Raw genomic sequence first — 24,831 nt, 5'->3', positions numbered from 1 at the left:
CACGGTTTGGAATTGAAGCGGATTTACAAGGGACAGGAGATGTGAAACTATCTATTTTTGTCAATGGACGCTACAACTTCGTGTTGCTTTCAACATTTAGCTTGTAGCAGACGTGCACTATGATGTCCCTGATCCACTGGTGAAAAGGAGACTTTGATCCTCTTCTCTTTCATCTTCTTACAACAAAGAGGGTGCAGAAAGTGCTTAAGATTGAATGAGTGTCGTGTCATTTGTGTTGTGTCACATTATTTCTTATTTAGTTTTTTGTTGTTTTGATGGCGCCGCAAGGATGGCTGCCTTTGCAGGCAGCTGCTGTATTTTGTTTTACGACTTCTGCCTTTCCTTTCCTCTTACTTTCACCACTTTGCTGTTGTGAAATGTAAATTTCTCCACTGCTAGACTAATAAAGGCTACCAGGGATACTGGTACTGTTAACCACACAGATCATTTTAGGGTAATTTAAAAAAGTTGAACTTCATAATACACAAGCCAGCTCCTTAGTCTGGAAACAAAAGTGTAGTGCAGCCTCTAACTAACATGTACCAAGGCAAGCAACATGCTTTTGCCATTTAATCCTGGTTAGGATTTATGACTTCATCAGTTTACTATCTTTATTGGGATCAATTTGTTTAAATGCCAGCTGCAGTCATGACAGGAGACACATTTTCAGACTCCCTAAAAAAGCACATATTCATATGCCATGTTACTAGGCAACGCTGTGTCGTGGAACTGTAATCCAAATAGCTCTTTGTATTTTGTAATATATGCGGTGGCCCACACAGACCACAGACACTCATGCAAGATTTGGATGTTATTTGCCTCTATATTTCAGAGCATGGCTCAGTGTAAATCTTGGATTATAGCATCTATATCATAAGCAGGATGCTCACATCATAAAATGGAACATTCTCACGTCCTCCCCAACCGAAAACACAACTTGGCCTTTTCATCAAACTCAGCTATCCATCTCCTGCCGAACAGCTTTCACCAAACTGCAGCTCTGCGCTTATTATCTTGTCACCATTTGCACAAATGTGTGATTGAAATGTGTGTCAGACAGCATAGGCAATTACTCCAACGGCTGATTTAAACCTGAAATGTAGTTAGTGTAGTGCTTCAGTAACGTACCATGATGACATCGTGAGACACTTCACACAATTTACGCAACCTGCGGATCAGCAGGTCATAAAATTTGTCATTCGAAATAATCACCTTGGAAACACATTCCTGTAATTTTGCCATTTGAGGCTTGTTAGCCAGACCTCAAAGTGTTTACAAACTTTGCAAAAATTGGAAAATATTTTCCCAGTGCATTGACAATCTCACTTACCCCACATTGATGCCAACTCGTGGTTGAACGATTTTCACGTTTTTTCATAGTCAGCACTAAGGAGATGATAGTTGAGTCCGTGTCAACGAATTAATGATCACCACGCTTGCCTCCAAACACATGCTTGCTCGTTCACTAACTCCTAATCACCCTCAGTTGCACACCTTTGCCCTTGATTCATTCATACAATCACATTCCGATACCTCCAAGGGCTTGGTCAAGTCAAGAGGTGGTAAGACTCAATCACATATTCATGTAATATGACTGCCGAAATTGTATGAAACATCAAGTGAATACGTACATGTAATTATTTTTGCAAACCTGAAGCTATTCATGTGGATTGTTGCATGACTTTTATAATATCCGATTGTCGTTGCGAGTTGATGTATGATCAGTTATTGGTGATTTTGAATTGATGTGTGAGAAGTTTTATGTGGCAAAATAAAATATATTTTTTTACAACAGTTTCTTGAGCGATACTGCATGTCTTTGTTTCATAGTCCAAGCAGACGCTGCAGCACTGTTTTTTCCTAATTGGTTCAGCACTAAGGCATCACTGCTCGTTTGTTGGGTTAACCCAACACCTCTTAATTCATTCACTCCCCTTCCCGAATTTATTCGGGAATTTAAAAATGTGACATGGAGTGCCACTCCGGAATTTGTTCGGATTTTGGTTTTTCTTGCGAGAGGTACCGATAAAGCGCAAGTTAGGCCTCTGGCAATGTTTTTCCCTTGCACGCGGGGGCAGCATCGCCTTTTTTTTATATGTCAGTGCTTTGTTACAGCTTCAGCTATTGTTATAGCGGTATATAAACCAATATGCATGTATTGAATTGTATTTTGGACAGCCATCCTCATTTCAAGCTCATATAACTCCAGACCCATATAATTTAGGAATAATTTTTTTTTCTGATAAAAGAAGAGAGTTTAAGGTTCTTTACACTGCATTGAATGTAGTCCTAAAACTCAATATTCTCTGGGTCCTGGAGTTTCAGTACCAATGACAAAAACCCTGGCACTGGAGTGGACACATTTTGGCACACCGTCTGGCAGTAAATGGGTTAATTTCAGAGAGAGATTTGGGTTGTTTTCAAAACACCTAATTGGTGGTTAATCAACCTCAGACTCTTAGCGTCACTGTGGTCAATTTAAGAAAATAAGTCAGCGTTCGAAGTGAACAGTACAGTTAATGAAAATTATAATAAAAGTGTAACAACTTTTATTATGCGCTAAATTGTTGAATTTCAAAGTATTTGACTGGTGAGTGAGAGTTATTTAAGATCCGTGCTGTGTCAATGCTTTTGGATTACTCTCCCATGTGATAATGCTGTGTTTGACTGGCGACCAGTCGAGTGTTGTGCCCACTTCTCATCCAAGTCAGCCGGGATAAGCTCCTGCTTATCCATGACTCTAATGAGGAGAACTGTGATGGAAAACGGATAGAGTGCTAAAGGGAATGGAACCTCATACGCATATGCGGGCAATTCCTAGCCTGACATAGGGTGCAGGGTCTGCTTCACTTGACAAAGTTCACCAGCGCTTATTCTCTAACGTCATTCTTCAACCTTGTTAAAGTTGAATGTGAGATTACTGCGCGTGCTTCCGCAAAAGGCTTGCCTTGAAACAGATGTTCGTTCCACAGGGAGCTAGTGGTGCGCTTCCTTTCGCCGTGCACATAAATTGTGCACAAGCATGGATGAGATGAACGGCATTAAGGTCAATCATAACTTTACTGTCATAGACTGAAAACCTAAAGGGCTTTTCCCACTTGTCATTGCTCCATCACACCGATGGGGATGCTGTTATTCACTTTGCGAGGGGAGGGGATAAGTTGACATCCTGTGATGTGATCTCAGGGGATTCTGCTTCAGAGCAAACTTCCATCCATCCATTTTCCGTACCACTTATTCCTCATTGGGGTCGCGGGTGTGCTGGAGCCTATCTCAGCTGTCTTCGGGCACGAGGCGGGGGACACCCTGAATTGGTGCCAATCGCAGGGCACACAAATATGCACAACAGTCACTCTCATACACTCACACCTAGGGACAATTTGGAGTGGTCAATCTGCCTGCCATGCATGTTTTTGGAGTGTGGGAGGAAACCGGAGGACCCAGAGAAAACCCACGCGGGCCCGGGGAGAACATGCAAACTCCACACAGGGAGGCCGGACGGGACGCGAACCGACGACCTCTGCACTGTGAAGCCGGTGTGCTAACCACTCGACTACATTAAACTTGTTTATTTTTTTAATTACTTTCAAACACATAACTTTTCATCCATAAGGAGTAAATTGAGGCATTTGGTTGAAGATCTTTGTCAGGTGGGTCTTATTGAGAAATCTTGGTTGTCTATAAGCATTGTGTTGCCCAGTTAAATTGTGGTTCATCACCGGCATTGTTTTTTTAACTCATTCCCTGCCATTCACGAATTTATTCGGGAAATGAAAATATGACACAGAGCACCATTCCCAAATTTGTTTGGGTTTTGTTTTTCTCATGGTTGAGCGCCTATAAAGCGCTGTCCATGGCCTTTGGCGGTTTTTTTTTTCTTTTCCACAAGGGGGCAGCATTAGCGCTTTTTTCAAGCTTCAGCTGTTGTTAAAGTGCTTTATAAACCAGTATGTATGTATTGCATTGCATTTTGGACAGCCGCCCTTATTTGAAGCTCATATAACTCCAGACCCATATAATTTAGGAATTAAATATTTTTTTTCTGATGAAAGAAGAGAGTCTAAGGTTTCTACCGCTGTGTTGAATGTTTAATGGAGTCCTAAAACTCAATATTCTGTGGGTCCTGGAATTTGCGTGACAATGACAAAAACCCTGGCACTGGAGTGGACACATTTTGCACGTCTGGCAGTGAATGAGTTAAGGCTGTTTTACAGTGTGCAAATGAGTACAACGTTCAAGTTGTGCACCTTCATGTAGTATCACATCATGTTCAACATGCAACACAGGTGGACTGGAATAAATGTAGTGCAATAAAGTGCATGAAGAAGTGGACACCCCTTCAGTGTAATACAGTTTGGTGACAAGGTATGAAAATATAATGACCGTATTTTTCGGATTATAAAGCGCACCGGACTATAAGGTGCACCGGCAACGAATGACATATTTTAAAACCTTTTCCATATGTAAGGCACACTGGATTATTAGGCGCATGGTCAGCTTTTGAAAAAAATGAAGGCTTTTAGGTGCGCCTTACAGTGCGGAAAATACGGTATCCATGTTCAGTGTCATTTGAACTCGAATGGTAATAACTCGACGATGCTCCTCAACTAATGCACTGACAGAACAGTGTGCCTGTGCAGCATGGGAGGCATTCATCAAAGGGTTGCTGTTGACAACGGCTCAATGTTGATGAAAGTGGTGAAGCTGAATCAACACAGTTAAGCTTCAGGGCAACACTGAGAGCAATTGATTCATAGATGGCCAACACTACAACACTACAGAGCAAAGGGACACTGTGCAGTTGATATCTTTGCATACCATATTGATAAATGCATTGGGACCCATTTTTGGAGGAAGACTTTCTACAAGTTGCTGGGATGTCTAAGGGACTTTGCATCTGATGGCTCACCCTCGCTGGTCAAGGAAATTCCAAACATATTTGATGAGGTTTTGTCCTCCGCAGTTTCTATACATCTGAATTGTTCTGGCATGCGTTTATCGCACTTGTTTTGTGTACTTGGGACACCAAAAGTTTGGCTAAGAAGAACCGTTAATGTTCAAGGAGTCTGTTGAACTTGAGAAGGATATAATTGGTTGTTGAGACAATTTCAAACCAGCAAATTTGCAAGTAAATTGTGGCGATTAAAACAACCATTGAAACTCACAGTCACACGAAGGGCAATTTGTAGCTAACACTTAACCTAGCAAACAAGTTTTTGAAATGTGGAAGGACACTGGAGTACCCAGAGTCGAACCCCCAACCTTTGCACTGTGACGCGGACATGCTTAGCAGTCAACAACTGTGCTGTAACAGTGATAAAGTGTACATAAATAGTGCAAACGTTGTTTATAAAAGTCTTACCTGGTGGTCCCATAGGTCCTGGATCACCTGGTAGGCCGAACCCAAGCTGACCTCTTTCTCCTTTTTGCCCCCTGTAGCCTGTGGAAAACCCCCACAAAGTCTCATTGTACAAATGACTGAAATGCTGACACTGCAGAGTCAGGTGTGCATAAAGAATGTATAGTTAGTCATGTTAGCAGAAATGCCACGACAAGGACTTATCCAAGGAGATTCAAGGTGGAGATACAATTCTGACACCTTCACATCTATCCAGGGAATTCTACACATGAGCTCCAGGATGCTATAAATAACACCTGAGTGACGACAATGTCAAATAGCAGCTCTGTGATAATTTGGAGTGAAGCAGCTTTGCAAGTTGACATACAAACAGGCTACTCTGTTCCCACCGTCGGTCCCCTACGTTGAATAATAAAAGACATACTGACATGCTGTCAAAAAGTGGAAATCATCAAAGGAGCCATCTGTGCGTTAGTCAACGACAGTGAGACAGCCACGAAGCTTTCAACATTCCACAACAGAGCAGAGGCTGATCAGATTGGAAAACGATCAAAGGCGGATTCACACAATTAGATGCAACACTTTCCGAGGGACGAAATAAATATATACACAATTAGTGGGCCAAGAGAGGTCACCTCAATGCTCTCTAAATCTGAAACAAATATGCAAAATAAAACAAGCAGTTCAGTCGTCAAGCACAAGCTGACTTTGAAACATTTTTTTTGAAATCCCACAAAAATTCTAGTACTTTATTAAACCAAAAAATAATACGTTTATTCTGTTTATCCTGCATTATATTGTAAACCCTGTGTATTTTGAGGTACTCACTCAAGTCAGTGGTCAATAACCACAAAATTATGTTGAACAAAACACATTGGAGGTTTCTGTTCTGAATTTTACGGACAAGAAGCCACAAAATGCAACAGATGACAGGTGGTAATGAGGTAGTTATAGAAGGTATTCCTGAACATCCACTGCCACAGAATTATGTGCAATGTTACCTAATCAAGTTCATTGACGAATTTGCCTCTTGTATCAACAAGACTGCTTGAGCAAGCCCCAAGCAAGCCATTGTATAACTCGCTATGTTCAGTATTGTTTGGGGATAAGTGTCAAATGGTGTTTAAGGTAAGTTTAAAAAAAGCGTCTGTGCCCTCTTTCTTTGCAAATATTCCATGTTAAGACACAGATGCCCATGGCTATAAATAAGAAACAGTTAGTGTATGTTCAAAACTATTTTTTGGGCTAAATCTGTTGTGGCTTTTAATCAGATGCAAAGTGTGGCGGGGAAAGTACCGTATGTTCAAGGGAACCTTCCTACGTCACACTCTGGAGACAGTGACAGAGCAAGGTGTTGATAAACTAAGCTTTTTCAAGTAATCACTGCCACACATGTGCACATATTGTCCTCGGCCATGGTAATTTTTTGAGGAAATGAATAGCTGATGCAATGATCAAGTATCACTGTTTAGCAATTGTGGTGTGACAAAATACAGTAAAGTCTCGTTATATCGATATTCAAGGGAGTCCGAAAAAATATCGATATAACCGGGACTATCGATATATCCGACCCTGTTTGCATGTAATTTTCTCCGTGCGTGCATAGAAATAGTATCGATATAACCGGGACTATCGATATATACGATATCGATATAACGAGACTTTACTGAAGTCTTTAATGAATTGGTGGTACAAAGTCCCAAAACATTTAGTTCAGAAATAATAGTACTTAAAATAAATACTACTTTGCTGTACCCCTTACATAGCTACTTTTTTTCTTTAAATTTGGTCTAGCCCATGGAGAAAATGGCCCCTAACAGGAAAACGGTTCCGCACCCCAACTTCAAAACTCGATGCAGTCATTCATTCTTTAACCTTTTCAAGCAACACTCATGCTAGAATGTGTGAATATTCCCCCAAGAGGCCCTTGAAGTAATGGAGTCAGGACCAGCAGACGCATGGTGTGCACCTTGTGCGCGCTGACAGGAGCATCAAGCGTTGTGGTGCCTGGCTCAAAGGATAAACGCTTCAACGCTTACATGTCACAGAAAATCTCCAAAAAAGGGCTTGCGATCGCTCTGAAAGCGCGCGTGAACGAAAAAAAGAGAATGGGAGTGGGGTTGGGAGGGGGAGGGGGTGATCTTTGTTACAATAACGAGACTTCTTTTCAGCAGTCACACAGCCTGGGGGATTTTGTTTCGTGGGAAGAGATACCCTGGAGGAGAGAATACTCTGACCCCTGAGCCAAAAGAAATACTGATCAATGCATTTGGACAATGAAGTAGATTGCTGCAGTCAGATTTAACTAAAATTGCTATTGTTCCACATTTGGATGTGAAAAAAATGTGCTGTTGAATGGCAATAATGGACAAAACAGAGGTGTTTAGTGGGAAGAGATACCCTGGAGGAGAGAATACTCTGACCCCTGAGCCAAAAGAAATACTGATCAATGCATTTGGACAATGAAGTAGATTGCTGCAGTCAGATTTAACTAAAATTGCTATTGTTCCACATTTGGATGAGAAAAAAAATGCTGTTGAATGGCAATAATGGACAAAACAGAGGTGTTACCGGGAATTCAGGCTTGATGGATTGGATCACAGTCCTGCACAGTTGAACAAGGCATTGATAGGAACATATATTTATTCAATGCTTGGGGGGAAAAAGCTTTCTGACAGCACAACTGATGATTAAATTTTGTGGCACCAGTTATTGCGAATGCCATTACTAGAGTATCAAACAGAATCACAGATTCAGTCAGCATCAAATGGACATAACAAATACGGTAATACAAAATGATGGCATAACAACAAAATGAGGAATTTGAGTGGACCCTCCAAAGTCAGGCATCACATTCAGTACAGTTTGGAGTTCAACAAAACATCTGTGTGTAGAGTTGTGGGGGAACGAGGGCTGCAACAAGAATTGCAGAACACTTTTAGAATTCCATTCCCTTTAAATGTGCAGTTACACAAAGTGATGGCGTGGTTGATGGATGCAGAGAAAGATAAAAAAATAAAACAGAAACAAAACTATAATTGTGGATTAAAGTGAGGGAAAAGAAATGAATGGTATTTAGTATGCGCCCATACAACAAGCAGTCTGAAGCCATTAGAAATTAAACCAAAGGCAGAAAGAGAAAATGGACTGTACATTTAACACTAGACTTATTTTTCTCCATTACAATTCATTTTGGCAGAGAGGAAGAAAAGGCAAATTGGATGTTCCAGAGGACCACAGTCTCCAGCAGAGGATGACGAGAAATAATGAGGAAATATTACTCCCAAATCTCTCTCCCCAGATGAGTGCAGTCAACAAAGAAAGAATTAGGAAGTTGTTGAATTTTTGATTTATCAAGGGAGATAGCGTTCCTCTTCATTCTCAGTAAATATTTATTGCAAGGCTGCATTCGGACCACCCTATAAAACACTCCCTTCCGCAGCACAGAAAATAAAACAAGTAACCAAAAATCCAGGAGCTGTGTAACGGGATATTTATAGTGTGGTTTTTAGTTGCCTACATTAGTTGTATTATTCATGAATGGGAGCAGCGGCATTTCATATTATAGCTGTGTAAACATGTTGCAGTGTTGTCAGGTAGATGCAAAGCTTAGAGGGAAAAAAACTGTTGGAAGACTAAAGAATAAAGCCTGGGCATGTCAGCTGACTAACAGTCAGTCCACCCTCTTTCCTGACAACACCGGCTTCCAACCCCGCCTCAGATTGAGGCATCAATAATGCAACTGTTTTCCTGTATGCAATGATAAAACTCCGAATCACAGTCAACTCTTCATTTGTCTTCATATTTCCCTGAGAGTTGCCATGCGCCACACACTACTGGCCTGTTTCTTCAGCTCCCCACCCCTCAGTCTAAAGAGAAAAAAACATCCCCACAAAATGCAAACGTATCCTTCTGCACATCCGCAGCCTGCTGCTGATCTGAATGTAATCTCTCAATTGGCCGTGTGTCTGTCATTTTAGCTTCACATCTACAACAACAGACTGCTCAAGATCACCTCATTATGGAGGTGTGTGCGTGTGTGTGTGTGAGAGAGAGAGAGAGAGAGAGAGAGAGAGAGAGAGAGAGAGAGAGAGCACAATATGTTATGCATTCAAATCGTAAAGATAATGATGACAAAATGGGCTCTCCACCTATGAATGTGTGTTCATTGGCTACATTATGTACAGCTGTACAATGTTAAACCGAGGAACAATACACCACCGTAAGGACAGCTGTTTTCCAGTGATTGCTCCACTTGGTCCAAATAAAAAATAAACTCTTCAATCCGCATCAAGATGTAATCGGGTTCTTCTGCGCTTTATAAACTCAATGTTGAAAATGAATTTATTTGATTTGATATTTATTCACTCACTTGATAACTCAATTCTTTACTGTAGACCAGCACTGCTTTGAACTGCTAGGTGTCCTTTATATTTGGCTCCCGCCCTAACTGTCATATTAGGAACATGTCTCAAGAATATGCATTGCAGCTCAACAAATATTGCAAACAACGGTACAATGACAGAAACACCACAATTTATGTCTTAATAGATTCAACACATGTACCATACTTTCCAGTGTATAAGCCACACCGGAGTATAAGGCACACCCCCAATGAATGATGTATTTTCAAACTTTTCCATATATAAGTCGCACCGGACTATAAAGGCGCACCTTCAACGAATGAAATTAGTTTTCCAAATGTAAGGCACACCACTTTATACAATAGAGGCTGAGGTAACACACTAGTTCTTCTACAGTGGGAAATAGAGTCAGTGGCTGCTTACAGTAGTTGTGAGACCTGTTGGGTTTCAATATTACTTCACATATAAGGCATACCTGGGTATAAGGCGCAAGGTCATCTTTTGAAGAAAATGAAGGCTTTTTCTTGCACCTTGTACACCAGAAAGTACGTTACATAAATTATAGTTAAATAAATAACAAATAAAAGAGAAAAAAAACACCACAAGACAATTTGTTTATACAAAAATACACAGAAGGTATATATGCTGTATCTATTTTTTGGGGGGGAAAAGAAGGGATTCTGTATATGTGAAAGCGTGTGTGTGTGTGTGTGTGTGTGTGTGTGTGTGTGCGTGTGTTTGTGTCAACACCCCCCCTCCCACTCCATTTCCAATAGCTGTTATGTGGATTTTCGATTAGAATAACAAAGCAACATAATCAGGCCCACTTCAAGTACTGCTTGTTTACGCTTTTTACCTCCTTTCCACAATGCAAAACAACAAATTTCAGTGATGACTTCTGCATGACAACCAATACAGAAAGAACCCAAACTTCATCCATTTAGAATTGATGAAATAAAATCAGGCGCCGTTCGACTGCAGCTGTTCACCTTGGCCGACAGAGCTCATACCTTGAGGACCAGGAGAACCAGGCTCCCCTGGTGAGCCTGGCAAGCCATCTTTGCCAGGTCGTCCTGGAGGCCCTTGGATTTGTGAGGCTAAAATGCCTGCAGGCAGCTTCTGAAGCATGGCAGGGCTTGACAACTTTTCTACAAGAGATTACACACAAGTTGTCAGAATGAAAATCCAAATTTAAAAAATATATATCAAAATGACTATTGCAACCACTGTACCTTCAAAGATCCTTAATATTTCTGTTCTGATGAGAACTGTGACTTCTTCCATGAAGTTGGGTTCGCCCTGGAGATAGAGATGCAAATTTGTTTTCCTCTAGGAGTGAATCGATAAAAATATTTCTTCAGCCATCATCCGTATTTCTTTGAAGGTATCAGACGTTTCACTTCTCAGTCAAGAGGCTTCGTCAGCGAACTAACATTTTGCTGGTAGTTCTGGCTATATACAGTAAAGTCTCGTTATATTGATATTGGTTATATCGATAGTACTGCTTATTACGATACTATTTCTATGAACGCAAGGAGAAAATTTACATGCCGCAGGATCGGATATATGGATATTTTTTCAGACTCCCGAGAATATCGGGTCCCGGGAACCCCGTCTCTCCATATATATATATATATATATATATATATATATATATATATATATATATATATATATATATATATATATATATATATATATATATATATATCCCTGCTTTCCAGAGGTGGCGGCGCTCGACCTCTGCTATGATAGGTCCCTGCTTTAAGGTTGGGAGGAGCAGAGAACTATTACCTGAGGTGATTATGATCTACGACTGGCCTGGTTGCCCCATTAGCACTAGTATGACCTCATCAGCATAACTAAACCTATGTGGTAACAATCTCAGATGTGTGTTGTAAGCACGATCCAAATTAAACCTCACACCACCATGGCGATTCAGTGAAGCGCTTTGCTGTTTTATCAAAATAGCTTCCTCTTTACTCTAGGAGTGAAATGTCAGATGCAGCATAGTTGAGATAATTGTCTTAACTACGTGGAAATAAAGATGCATGTCAATGCCTCTTAATGATCTTATCCAGAGTGTGTGTAGAAATGAGCATATCAAAGATTATGCCAAAACCATTATGACTATTACTATCAGTCACCTTGAGGGATTTGAGGGAAATTATGTTATATATTTAAGTTTAGAAAATTTGGGTATATTAACAATAACGTTATCAAAGGAATCATATTTTCTTTTGTTTTTTCCTGAAGTTTCGTGAATCGACAACAACATCAAAACAGAGCTGATGATTTATTTCCCATGCCCTCCCCTCTGCCTTTCGATGGAAAATCGCTTTTTCCTTTTCAAAATCTTCCATCAAGTCGGGTATGAAATGCTGTTGGCATGTAATTATATAGTCAAAATGAGCCTTTATAACGACAGGCAACAGCCCTTTACAACAAACGGTCACATCAATTTTCTTTCTCTTTCCATCTCTGATGCGCTGAGCAGCACTTGAGTGCTAATGGTCACGTGTGGGACGGCAGCGTAGAACCACAAGAGCAATTACCGGTTTATCAGAATTTTGTGTGAAACGTTTAGGGAAGGGTTAGTGTGAAAATGATGATTTACCAATGGTCCTGGGGTGCCGGGATCTCCTTTTTGTCCCGGAGGTCCACTTGGGCCAATATCTCCTGTGCGCCCTCTGTCTCCCTGGACACCTCTCTCTCCGGGAATTCCTGGATCACCCTGCATGAGTCATGTAAAACATGTTGCTATCCAAATTAACTACCTTCACAGTTGCACTCACAAATCCCAGGATTTGTTTAGACATGACATTTTAGTGTAACTAATCTGTCCTATAATTCAGAAGAATTTAAAGAAACATTTTTGGAAAAGTTTAGTTACAAGTTCTGTTTTGTATGACTGAATGCTACCCGACTTTAATTATAGAGTGCATTTAAACAACAACAGTTTACAAAGTGCTTTCCAGGCACTCAAATTTAAATTAACAACCCAAACAGACACATGGATGAATAAACACACATTTAGAGTTAAATGTGGGTAAAAATAATTCAAATAAGAGTAGCAATCAAACAAGAGACCAAAATAAATGAATAAACACATCAAGAGATAATATGTGTGTCTTTAAGATTATGTAAATAGTACTGCAAATGAGCGTATGATGGTGAGGTTATAAGGCTCGTTTTTCATCACAAAACCTCAACTGTTCAACTATTTATGGGGGTATTTAGACACGATGTGACCTGAACAATATGTGCTCCATATAATACAGTACCCTGGGAATATTTGTGCACAATATTCATCCACTTTCTCGTCTTCATTTGGGTCAAGGGTGAGCTGTGGAGGCAGAGTACACCCTTGACTGCTTGCGAGTCAATCGCAAAGCGCACATAGACAAACAATCTTTCCCATGGGGAGAACATGAATGGACCTGACTGAGATGAGATTCAAACACAGAACACTTGAGACTGTGCGGCATCTCAGCATCTCCCACTATTCAGTCGTAGAACCCCCATATAGGTACTTACACGTTCACCTTTGGGGCCTCTGTCTCCGAATCTCCCTGGTGTTCCCTTTGAATTAGAAAAATACAACAACTGCATGACAGGATGCAAAAAAATAGACCGCATTCTCAATGCTCACTTACATTATTTCATACCACACACTGTTTTATTCAAAGCAAAGATGAATACATTTCTATCTATATTCAGTAAATTGTAAACATTCACACACTGACCAAAATCGAGCCTTTCCGTAGATGAATGAGAACTGATTGCTTATTATCCCGCCCCGGTGTATTGTTTGCAGTCTTTCACCTTCTGCAAAGTCATGGCTATTCTGCATCACCCTTGCTGGCTTCTCTTTACTTTACTGTATGTGCGGGAGCAGGGAGCAGAAAGTGCTGCATGTCACAACATCTTCTGTCTTCCAACCCCGCCCTGTCACCCCTCATTGCTCTCTTTAAGCACACACCAACGGGAGCGTCCTTTTATCCATTTCTAGCGGGATTAAAGGAGCCATGCAAGATACTCTGGCATATGATGTGATTTTTTTTAAGAATGCAATACTCCCCTTATCTTCTCTAATGTGAACTACTCCCTATTCCCCAAAGCCTGAAACGTGCTTTAAATCAAGCATCTTCCCCATTGACCATTGACTTGCTTCCCAGGGATTTACATGAAACCACAAATCTAAGGCGGTTGAGCTAATGAAGCAAAACCACCTTCTAGATGGCACTGTTTCTCTACCAATAAAAACCTGCGGGACAGCAGGGTAGTGAGATGTAACAAGACACTGCAGTGTAGGGATGATAATATCCAGGAGGAATATCAACTAATAATAAGAGGAAGACAATAAACTATTGGGGCAGTCATTAGTATGCTTTGTGACATAACATTGTAAATCACAGAGGTAAATTTGGAGTGTCTTCTGCATTTCGCGTAGCTTCTCTGTATGGTAATTTAGGAAACTATGTCTCACATATTGTATGTGTTCTTACAAGAAGATTGTCTCCCTTTGTTTAGAACATTGAATAATTGCCTGCTAGCATTAGCAGCGTTACTGGAGTTTAAAAATCAGTGAAGTTCTATCTTTGCAGGCTTGTGTTTAGCTTCACCATTAAAATGAAACAATGTATGCAAATTGGTTTCATGCACTCAGGTCGCTGAAAAGAGGCACAGTTGGGATAAGAATCTGCAGTGCCATCTCACTGCAGCTCGGCGGACGTGAAGCACTTTCCATATGGGGATTTTGATGGTGTACGCACAACTCACCTTGTTGCCGGAAATTCCATCTTTTCCAGGTCTGCCCTGCTCAAGGTGCGAAACACAAACAAAGACATTTTGTATCAGCACTTTCGATTGGATCAGCACCACTGCACCCCGGCTAATCTCCAATTTAATGGGATATCTCATGGATCCTGATTGCTTAGCAAATGCTCTTCCATTGTACGCTTGTCGAGGGAACATTACAGAAAACATCTTTTATGGTAATTACATCGAGGGATGTAATTTTCTAAATGTAATAGGACACCCATTTTTAGCTGTTTTTTTGTGCATCATGTATTTGTTCCCTCTGAATGGTGAAAACTACATCTTATGGGTTCTTTTCAAGACCACTGTGTAGGTCAAAGCCTTGTTTACGGCGCGGGCATCCCGCTGTGGCGCTGTGGGAGCATGCAGCTGTGATTATAAGTGGAGGCCAGTAGAAATCATGTAAATCCTTACAGGAACACCTTGGGGTCCCTCAGGTCCCGGAAACCCCGTCTCTCCAAGTGGCCCCCTCTCACCCTGTCAGAGAACAGAGAAGAGCCACAACATGTCAGTCGGCAGCAATAAATGAATGACGTGCAGATTGACAGCTCAAAGAGAGTTGGAGGCTGCTGCTCACCGGTTCTCCTGGGATCCCTGGTTGTCCCCGAGGGCCGGGCTTCCCCTGTCAATCAAAAAGAATCATCAGTGTTTGACAGACCCTCATTGGTGTCATAGTGGAAGGAATGTGCTGCTTCTCATTCATAATGGAACCATGCTGCAGAGTACAAACACACAGCAGGTTATCCAGTGCATCTAAAAAAGTAAGAAGCAAGACTTCTGTGATATAAAAAGAAATGAGACCGAGATGAATCACTTCCAGATTTTTTTTATCACCATTGATGTAATCTTTACCCTATACAAGCAACTAATTTAGGAAAAATAATTTTTTATTTCATTTAAGCATTTAACCAACGCATTTCAGAGATAATTTGTTACCAGGGTCAGAAATCTACCTGTACTTTTTCACAATCAGTTGTGCAGGCCCTGACGCACCAAATATGTCGATCAAACTCTCACTCTAACTAATCAGATTTCGAGTTGGCAACCCAAAGGGGGTACCAACACTTTCTTGAAGGGGCTAGTCAACGTCAGATTTTTCGCAAACTATAATTGGTTAGTCACTAGCCAATGATAATTTACAAAAACAGCTCTGAACACAAGCTGCTAGTGACAAGAGCATACTGGTCAGAGCTTGACCACGGTATTTGTAGCGAGCTGCATAAGCAAATATATTGTGTTGATTTAACAGCAGTTTTGTCAACCCACATTGGAAATGTATTTGGCTCGAGATTTACTGGTAAAGCCTTTTTCAAGACTGACTTTCAAGAAAAAATGGACATCATTAGGAAAGGTCGGTCAGTTATTTTGTGGCTAATAGTACCCTCTAGTGGACTTGTAGTAAATCACACCACACTTTTTTCAGTCTGGATTGATTTAGACGTAGCACTACTGAAGGCCAGGCGATGAAATGCACGGACCACCATTGATTCAATCTGTTGCGCTATGATCGAGTTCGGCTTGCTCACCTACGACAATAGGTAATTAAAATGCATTCATGGATGGACAGTGCAGATAATAATAATAAGTTCTGACAGGTAGGTCACGCCCTCATAGCAACACCAGCTGAAAATGGCGCGTCACAGCAACATCCGTGACACTCTGACGAAGGCGGAAGTAGTCGCCGAAACATGTCAGGTATTTGAACACCGACAATACACTGTCTGTAAGTAAGGAATCTGCTTAACATTAATAATAATAATAATAATAATAATAATAATAATAATAATAATAATAATAATAATAATACAGTAAAGTCTCGTTATATCGATATCGGATATATCGATAGTCCCGGTTATATCGATACTATTTCTATGCACGCACGGAGAAAATTACATGCAAACAGGGTCGGATATATCGATAGTCCCGGTTATATCGATATTTTTTCGGACTCCCTTGAATATCGATATAACGAGACTTTACTGTAATAATAATACATTTTATTTCAAGCGCCTTCAAGCAAGATGTACCTCATGAACAAACCAGTAACTATGACTCAAAGGAACCAACTTACTGTAGGGCCTGATATTCCAGGTGCACCAGATAGACCAACATCACCCTGAAGAAAGCGTTGCAGTCATGTCAGACACAGTGCACATCAAATAATATTTGTACATATTTTTCTATAACATCTGTGATTGGCTGGCAACCAATTCAGGGTATACCCCGCCTAGTGCCCGAAGACGGCTGAGATAGGCTAATGAGGAATAAGCGGTACGGAAAATGGATAGATGGATCACTGTAATGCTTTTGACAAGAGGATAGCACACATTGATGGCTAATTTGAAATTACATGATTTCTACCCACTATCAAAAAAAGCTAATGAACCTAATGAACACTTTCCAGATTTTCATTTCGACAGGATTTCTCAAAAAGACAAACTAATTCCTCCTCGTCACTACACCATCAGCTTCTGCATGTTTGATATATGACGTTTCATGTGATGATATTTTTGTCTTAAAATGCTACATGAAGTTGACTTGCAACACTCACGACATCTCATTATCCTATCCTCGACGACAAGGCCTAGTCACTGTCATATATTATCATACATAATCACATCCTGATAAAGAAATGATTTTATTTTGCTGCTGTACTCCCTTTCAGTAGCGAACATGGAACTTTCAAAACACAGTTGGGAAAAGATAGCAGTAAACATGTTTGTGTTGACAAATGAAATGAGGAGAAATTTACTAGTTGATTTGTCCATTACTCATTCAAAATCAACCACTGCAGCAGTGACGTGCAGTCATGGGAGGCAGGCAGTGACGTGCAGTCATGGGAGGCAGGCAGTGACGTACGGTGAGGTTCATGGCTGGTGAGGCACTGACATCATCACAGTCAGATTTACAAACATATGAACTCCACAGAGTAGCTTATTCACCATTTGATTGGAAACAGTTAACGTGTTTTGTTTAAAATGTCATGTCAGCATTCTTTATAGACTGTATACAAACTGTAGCATAGATAAAAATAATTAAAAAAAACCCTTATTATTGTGTTACCTTTATTTATAAATGAAGTTCAAGTCTCTCTGACTCAATGGAGATCACTGCCAGTGAATAAAGTCGTCCTTGATCAGTCCTGTTCCGACTGTATGTTTTCAGTCTTTTGTGCTGAGAATGACCGCTCCACTGATGCTGTAGTAGCTGGAACAGTGAGCACGAGCTGGAGCAACTTTGTAGCATCAGGAATAGTTTCAATGAGATCCTTCTTGGCCAAAAAGCTGAGAAGCTGTCCAGGAGATTTACATTCATCCCTCACCGTTTGTGAGCTATATATACAGTCCGGTGTTGGTCTTCCTTTAATTATTATCTCCTGCTTCGATTGAAAGTCCAGTTTAGAAAATTCTTTCAATTTAGATATCTAATCCACCGTTCTGATATTAAGGCCAAGCAACATGAAAAAATGACTGGATGGTTGCACTTGTTAACTGTTTACTGTTGCTTGCTGTCACTAATTCTATTATTTTGCAGCCGAGGAGTCGCAAGAAGAATCTGTAATCACCAGGGCCCCCTGTTATGAGGCAGGAGAACTGTGTGCCCTCGCCTATGCACACAGTTTTGATGAAAATAAAATAAACACTGTAGTACAGTGTTTATAATCTACAGTGACTGTACATTACATACACCAGCTAAACAGTAGAAATTTAGTTCATATACTAAAACCTTTTGAACACTCCCGAATGCGGTTGCACTGCAGAGCAGGCCAGCACAGTTAGCATAGTGATTGCGCAATCCATGGTGAGGCTCAGCCGGCTGCTGCCTCACCACTCGTCTCCACTTAGTATTTGAACGGTAAATGTGAAAATTCAGCGATTTTGAAAAAAAATCCAAAAATGTGACGTGCAGTCAGGGGAGGCAGGTGAGGCTGTGCCTCACCTGTCATCAGGGAAATATCAAATGACAAAATAAATTTAGCGATTTGTACTTTAACGTTCTTTTCCATTTAACTTCACCATTTTTTGATTTTTTTTCTCAAAATCGCTGAATTTTCACAAGAGGAGACGAGCGGTGAGGCAGCAGGCGGCTGTGCCAATCAAATGGTGAATAAGATACTCTGTGGAGTTCATATGTTTGTAAATCTGACTGTGATGACGTCAGTGCCTCACCAGCCATGAACCTCACCGCACGTCACTCACACATTTGAAAAGATTTTCAAATGTGCTGTTGAATGTCTAATTAGAAACTTTGCCGTGAAGGGTTAAGAGTGGCAAATATATTGCCAGAGCCTCCGAAAAGTCAAGCCACTCGCTATGCAGCATTTTGATGTAAAACAAAGATAGAAAAAAAGAAAATGACAAATGTCTTTCTTTAACTGTATGTACGTATTTATATTTCACACAAAACAGTTATTCAAATAAGTTCAACAAAAGTAATACTCAACCTCTTTCTTGGTTTTATTGTTTTGATGAGATGCTCTATCTTACCTTAGCACCCGGTAGACCTTCCAGCCCGGGTAATCCCATGAGCCCCGGTTCCCCCTACAAGTAATCACATATGACACACTCAGTTGTGTAAATGTGGGAAAAAAAATCACTGTTCGTGGAGACTAAAATTGGTTTCATCTGCTGTTGCTATTTCGGGCTGGCAGTCTTGTAAGGGCAGCTGATTAGTTCTTGGAAGGAGTGGTTATTTTATGGCTGTCAGTAACTGTTAGGGAATCAAATATGGATCCAAACTAGGTGGCTGAGGGTAAATTACATTTTGCATGACCCACAACGTCACACACTTCGATTTCTGCTCGCAGCACATTCAGTCGAGTATGAATAAGAGCATCACATGTCAATATGAAAATGATCTTGAGGGGACAATACTTCAGACTCAAGGCACGATATTGCATGATCTATGGCTTGGGCTGTCACACTTTGTCGGCTGTGGATGAGACGGAGAAAGAGCTGCCCCATTTGAAAAACCCCAATCAGGCTTACTCTGCGCCCTAAAAATAGAGAGCTATTCACAGCTGCATGAACAAGAGATGGCCTCTATTGAGCTCATTTTGTTCAAGCTGCCATGAAGAAACGTCATTACGTGGAAAAGAGGGCCAACTGGCGCTGACATAGATGGATTGTGCAGGTAATTGTCACACATGTAGATTGTCACGAGAAAGGGAGCGCGTTTAAGGGGAGAGCGGCGCAACCAGGGGGATCAGCTGTGAGACGGATTGAGGCAATTCTGCCACAGCACCGGGGCAGCTCACACAATTTATTAAAATGTCAAATTAACATCAGGGTGAAAAATCACAGCGCAACAAAACAATAAAATCTACAATTGTCCCCAAGAATTCACTGTGATGGAGCAAAGTTGTTTCCAAGTCTGTTTGGATTGTTTTCAGGCATCAGTAGGTGGGGGCTTATAGATAGGGGCGCATTTAAAGAGCGTTGAAGATACATGGGTTCCCGCCGGCAAGACAACGTGGTTCTACAGACATAACGGGAGATGTAACAGTCTGTGTGTGTGTGTTTAGCAGGTGGAGGCTTCAGAGTGCATCGATACAATGATTAAAATAAACCAAAAGCTCGAAAAGAAACATGACATTTACAAACAATCTTTGATTGAAAAAAAAAAAACCAAGTTTCAACTCACTGTGAGCCCTTCATTTCCTTTGGGGCCCTGAAAGAAGCGACAGATAAATGTGACATTTGCTCTCATAAAAAAAAATAAAACATAAAAAATAAAAAAATGTATAGTATAAGGTTAAAGTGGTATCCTGCCACAATCTGTGATATCTATCTATCTATCTATCTATCTATCTATCTATCTATCTATCTATCTATCTATCTATCTATCTATCTATCTATCTATCTATCTATCTATCTATCTATCTATCTATCTATCTATCTATCTATCTATCTATCTATCTATCTATCAGCTAATTTGGTTGAAATATACATTGAAATGACATGCAAGCTGAAAAACAGCTGGCATGTCATTTCAATGTATATTTTTGTGCTTGTAATGGGCAATATTTTCAATGCCCCGCTTTGTTCAGCGGAATGGTTGATGCTGTTAGACAGTCTGTGGCAGAATGGATGCATGGCTGGAATTGAAGTGGATTTACGTGGGACAGGAGATGTGAGACAATCTCTTTTCGTTGATGGATGGTACAGCTTCATATTTCACCATGATGTCCCTAATCCACAGGCGAAAAGAACACTTTTATCTTCTCTTTCATGTAGAATTGCTTCATGCAACAAAGAGGTTGCAGAAAGTTCTTAAGATTGAATGACTGTCTGTGTTTTTTGTGTTGTGTCACATTATTTGTTATTTAGTTTTTTGTTGTTGTTGTTTTGACTTCAAGATGGTGTCGCGAGAGTGGCTGCCTTTACAGCAGGTCCTGTATTTTGTTTTTCTACTTCTTTGTTTCCTTTCCTCTTACTTTCATCACTTTGCTGCTGTGAAATGTAAATTATGTGAGACTAATAAAGACTAATCCAATCCAAATCAGTTCAAATTTGATGATTTACCCTCTTCATTTTAGATTTACAGTGTGATATATTTCCCAAATTGAATCTATAGTATCCCCATGTCTCAGGAAAACTCCATGGTGCATGAATGGCAGCCAGCCTCAGACTTTAGCGAGTGATGCCTCTTTGTTGGGTTTGCACGTATGAGCCACTTATTCACGGTGTGTGGGCCAGAATGTGGAGTCATTGCGCTCAGGTAAAAAATGCACAATGCAGGCGCTTAAAATACTAAAAATACACATCAATGGGAGCATATGGCGCTTTGTGAATCCTATGGTTAAGATACATTTTTCAGTCATTATAAATAATCCTATTTAGTACAGATCATGCACATGGTATCTGTCATTGCATTTCCATGACGCTTACCGTGCCACATGAATACTTATCATGTTAGATCATGTTAAATTATACATGTATTGTGCTACATGTAAATTACCAAAACTGCAGCTAGTCAATAAAGGAGGGAGCACAGGAAGAGATTGAGATTTAACCGTGGTTCAGGGAGATTCTTTTTATGTCCCGCCCCTCTAAGGTGTTGTGGAGGATTGATCCCTGTGGGGCTTTAGATTGGATGTCTCCCTTGGCCTGAAGAGATTACAAACTGCCTGATAAGGAATAGCAGTGCAAGGGGAATTTCAAAGTGGGCTATTCTGGGTTGACACTATGTGGCTGAACTCTGACTTCCACTTGCAAATCGCTGATGTTTTGTGCATCCCCGGGCAGATCACAAACATCTGTCTGAGAATCAGGAAGCCGACCAAGCGGCAGCAGAAGCTCTCAATAAATGAGACTGAGTGTGATATGAGAGCCTCAGAAGCTGAGATAACACCAGTGAGCCAATGGGATATTTATTTTTATATGTCTCTCTAGCATCAACATGTCTGCTTGCTGACGTTTCTTCATCGTACACTTTGAAGGAATCACTGCAGGCATAACGATGATTATACTTACCGGTGTACCGGGAGCCCCAGGAGGTCCTAAAATAGCTCCACCACTCTGAAAAGACATGATTTTGACACTATAGCTTTCTATTCCAAAATATGGGTCAAGCGAATTTTAACCATAGACATCGGTGTTTTCTGGCAAAATGATTGATGGCATTGCACCGCACACTCCATTCATCATTGTATCAGCACAACACTGAAGAAAGGTCTTTACCTGCAGCTTGTAGAGACTGCTCATCTCTTTGCCCTCCACAAAGGCTACACCCTAAAAAACAGTGAATCCCATCACATATCATCCTGCTGAGATTCTTAAACGTGACCAGATGATCCCAGACAGGTATTTACCCATAAGCCTTTAAAACCTATGTGGAAACAATCAAGGCCTCATTTGGTGATTTCACTATGACACGCAGCGGGTGAGAAAAGAATCAAATTATATCTGTGAACATCATAAAGCCAAACATATAAGAACAAGAAGTGACAACATCTTTTGAGGATTGAGAATAAGGATCCAAACGAGACTTCTTTGGCTCCATGTTCGAATACAAACTTGTTTTTGCCCGATTAAGAATGAATGCTATTAAAACAGAAATGGAATTAAAGTGCTCATTTAGACGTAAGTGGAAGACTGTGCCCTTTTCAGGCCACTGAGCCATCCCATGTCCTTCCAGACTGCACTTTATGAGGCCAGGGTGCGTGGGGGTTCAAGGGGATGCCTGATGAATTATAGATTTGCTTTGGATGCGTTTACACTCACTGGCCTTTTAGAGGAAGCGAATATGGTTCAATGCCAGCAAGGGGCTCGTCACAATGTCATCATATTTGTACTTGTTTGTCTTTTCTTTTTGGCTATCATCTTACACTAAATACTGTTATGCGGAGTGAAAGGACACTCAGGGTCAGTTGTGCGTGGAAGATGCATCAAGACTATCTTGTGACCTTAATAAAAACATTTGTTGAAATGTTTGCAGTTTGATGATTCACAAAACAAATTGTCTTAAGAAAAAAACCATGAGAGACACTAGAAAGAGGGCATAATACAATCAACTATGAAGAGCATATCCATTTAAAAACTTAAAGATGGAAAGAAGTTCAGCTTATTCCTTATCTTTGACAGACGGTTACCCTTTTTTGTTTGATTGTTTGTGTATAATACCTGGATAACATTCAGATTTTCTGAGTACAACTGTACTTGGAATAGACAAAAATATTTTTTATTTCTTTAATTTGTACTTTACTAACAGGAATTGTAGGTGGTACTAGTAACATTCGTGCATTTTCCAAACTGCTAATACTAACTCAAATGAAAGAATAGACCTAAGTAATAATTATATCATATCTGTGTGTGTGTGCGAGTGTGTATGTGTGCGTGCGTGTGCGTGCGTGTGTGTGTGTGTGTCTGTGTGTGTGCGTGTTGTTGTTAAAATGCAGCTGGGTTGAAACTTGTTTTTCTCCAGCAGGCTCACCTGGTCCTTCTTCTATTTGAGCCTGTTCAATATTTTAAGGACTGCCATACTATCAAGTTCTTGTCAGATTATTGACCATGCTCGCTGTACTGCCTTAAGTGCTATTTTCTGGACATTAAAGCTACTAATCATTGTTATCTTTTCAGAATCTAGTTTTGTAAGTATTTTTGCAATAAAGATTTTTGCTGATTTCTTTTGTTTTATGTCTTCTTGGGTTCTGCTGTTCCCTTGCCTTTAGCAAGAACTTTCTGTTCATCTTTTGTTTTCCTTTTTGTTGCCATCGGCTTCTGTTTCTACTTGTAATTTTATTTTTCCTGAAATATTTTTATGACCGATTTTATTTGTGTCTCCGTTTGTAGCATTCCCATCACCATTCAGTTTGTCCACAAACTAAATTTTTTGCTGATTTCCTCTTAAAAATTTAAGTGGAAGTTGAGTCAAATAAATTATTTCCATAAGATCCTGACTCCTCTTAAAAATTTAAGGGGAAGTGGAGTCCAATAAATTCTTTCAATAATATATTCTCTGTGGCCCCATTAGTCTAAAGCCGGAAGATAATGCATCTGTGGAATGTGTGTGGCAATTTTTCCCATTAGGCAATTGAATGTGAATTTTCAATTGAAAATTACATCATAGTTGTTCACGGCTCAGGGAACAACCAATCACACATCAACATGCGAAGGTCTCCCATCCAAAATTAAAAAATGAGTGCACAGATTTTTAGCAAGAAAACGTTTGACTTAAATCAAATTCCCACCCTTGCTTTGTAATTAGAAACTTAAATCTGTTTGTTTGAAAACTTACTGGAGGTCCTGGAAGGCCTGGTAGACCTGGAGGTCCTTGACTTCCCTGTCAAACACAAAGAATAAGTACTTTTTTGGGGGGAGACACACGGTCAGATAGAACATATATTCTCATCACAGTGCCAAGCTGTTAAAATTAATTCAATCAGTCATTCATTTTCGGATCCGCTATATCATCAGCAGGGTCACGGGGTTGCTGAGGCAAGCTATCTTTGGACAGCTGGTGGGGAACACCAGCCAATTGGAGAGCACACAGAAACGAACAACCATTCACGCTCACACTCACGCCTAATGGCAATTCAAAAGTGTTCAGTCAGCCCGTTATGTAGGGTTATCAGAATGTGGGATGACCCGGAGAAAACCCACAAAGGCCCGGGGAGAACATGCAAACTCCACACAGATAAGCTGGAATTGAACCCAGCACCTCTGCATTGTGAAGCCACCGTTGAAATTCATTAACATTAAAATAATGCCTAAAAGAAAATACAATAATAAAATTCTAATAAAAAAACATACTTGACAGTGTCAAACTTAGGTCCTGGAAGGCCAC

General features: G+C 40.4%; 1 protein-coding gene across 5 annotated transcripts in view; it reads right to left on the bottom strand.

Moving 5' to 3' along the window:
* col19a1 (collagen, type XIX, alpha 1) overlaps nt 1–24,831 on the bottom strand; it is a 102,717-nt gene that overhangs the window by 4,149 nt on the left and 73,737 nt on the right. For all 5 annotated transcript variants that reach the window (XM_089011818.1, XM_089011822.1, XM_089011819.1 and 2 more), the window contains 14 exons: nt 24,283–24,327; nt 22,227–22,277; nt 22,020–22,064; nt 20,188–20,214; nt 19,032–19,085; nt 16,616–16,660; nt 15,122–15,166; nt 14,959–15,021; nt 14,506–14,541; nt 13,261–13,305; nt 12,341–12,457; nt 10,956–11,022; nt 10,734–10,871; nt 5,363–5,440 (listed from right to left, as the gene is read on the bottom strand). In XM_089011818.1, the coding sequence (XP_088867944.1) occupies nt 5,363–5,440; nt 10,734–10,871; nt 10,956–11,022; nt 12,341–12,457; nt 13,261–13,305; nt 14,506–14,541; nt 14,959–15,021; nt 15,122–15,166; nt 16,616–16,660; nt 19,032–19,085; nt 20,188–20,214; nt 22,020–22,064; nt 22,227–22,277; nt 24,283–24,327 (856 nt within the window). The remainder of the gene's footprint in view (nt 1–5,362; nt 5,441–10,733; nt 10,872–10,955; nt 11,023–12,340; nt 12,458–13,260; nt 13,306–14,505; nt 14,542–14,958; nt 15,022–15,121; nt 15,167–16,615; nt 16,661–19,031; nt 19,086–20,187; nt 20,215–22,019; nt 22,065–22,226; nt 22,278–24,282; nt 24,328–24,831) is intronic.

This window comes from Hippocampus bargibanti, linkage group LG13 (genome assembly GCF_051943395.1).
Source record: "Hippocampus bargibanti isolate YZ-2025 linkage group LG13, ASM5194339v1, whole genome shotgun sequence".
Classification (NCBI taxonomy): domain Eukaryota; kingdom Metazoa; phylum Chordata; class Actinopteri; order Syngnathiformes; family Syngnathidae; genus Hippocampus; species Hippocampus bargibanti.
This window is presented reverse-complemented; position numbering and strand designations above follow the sequence as displayed.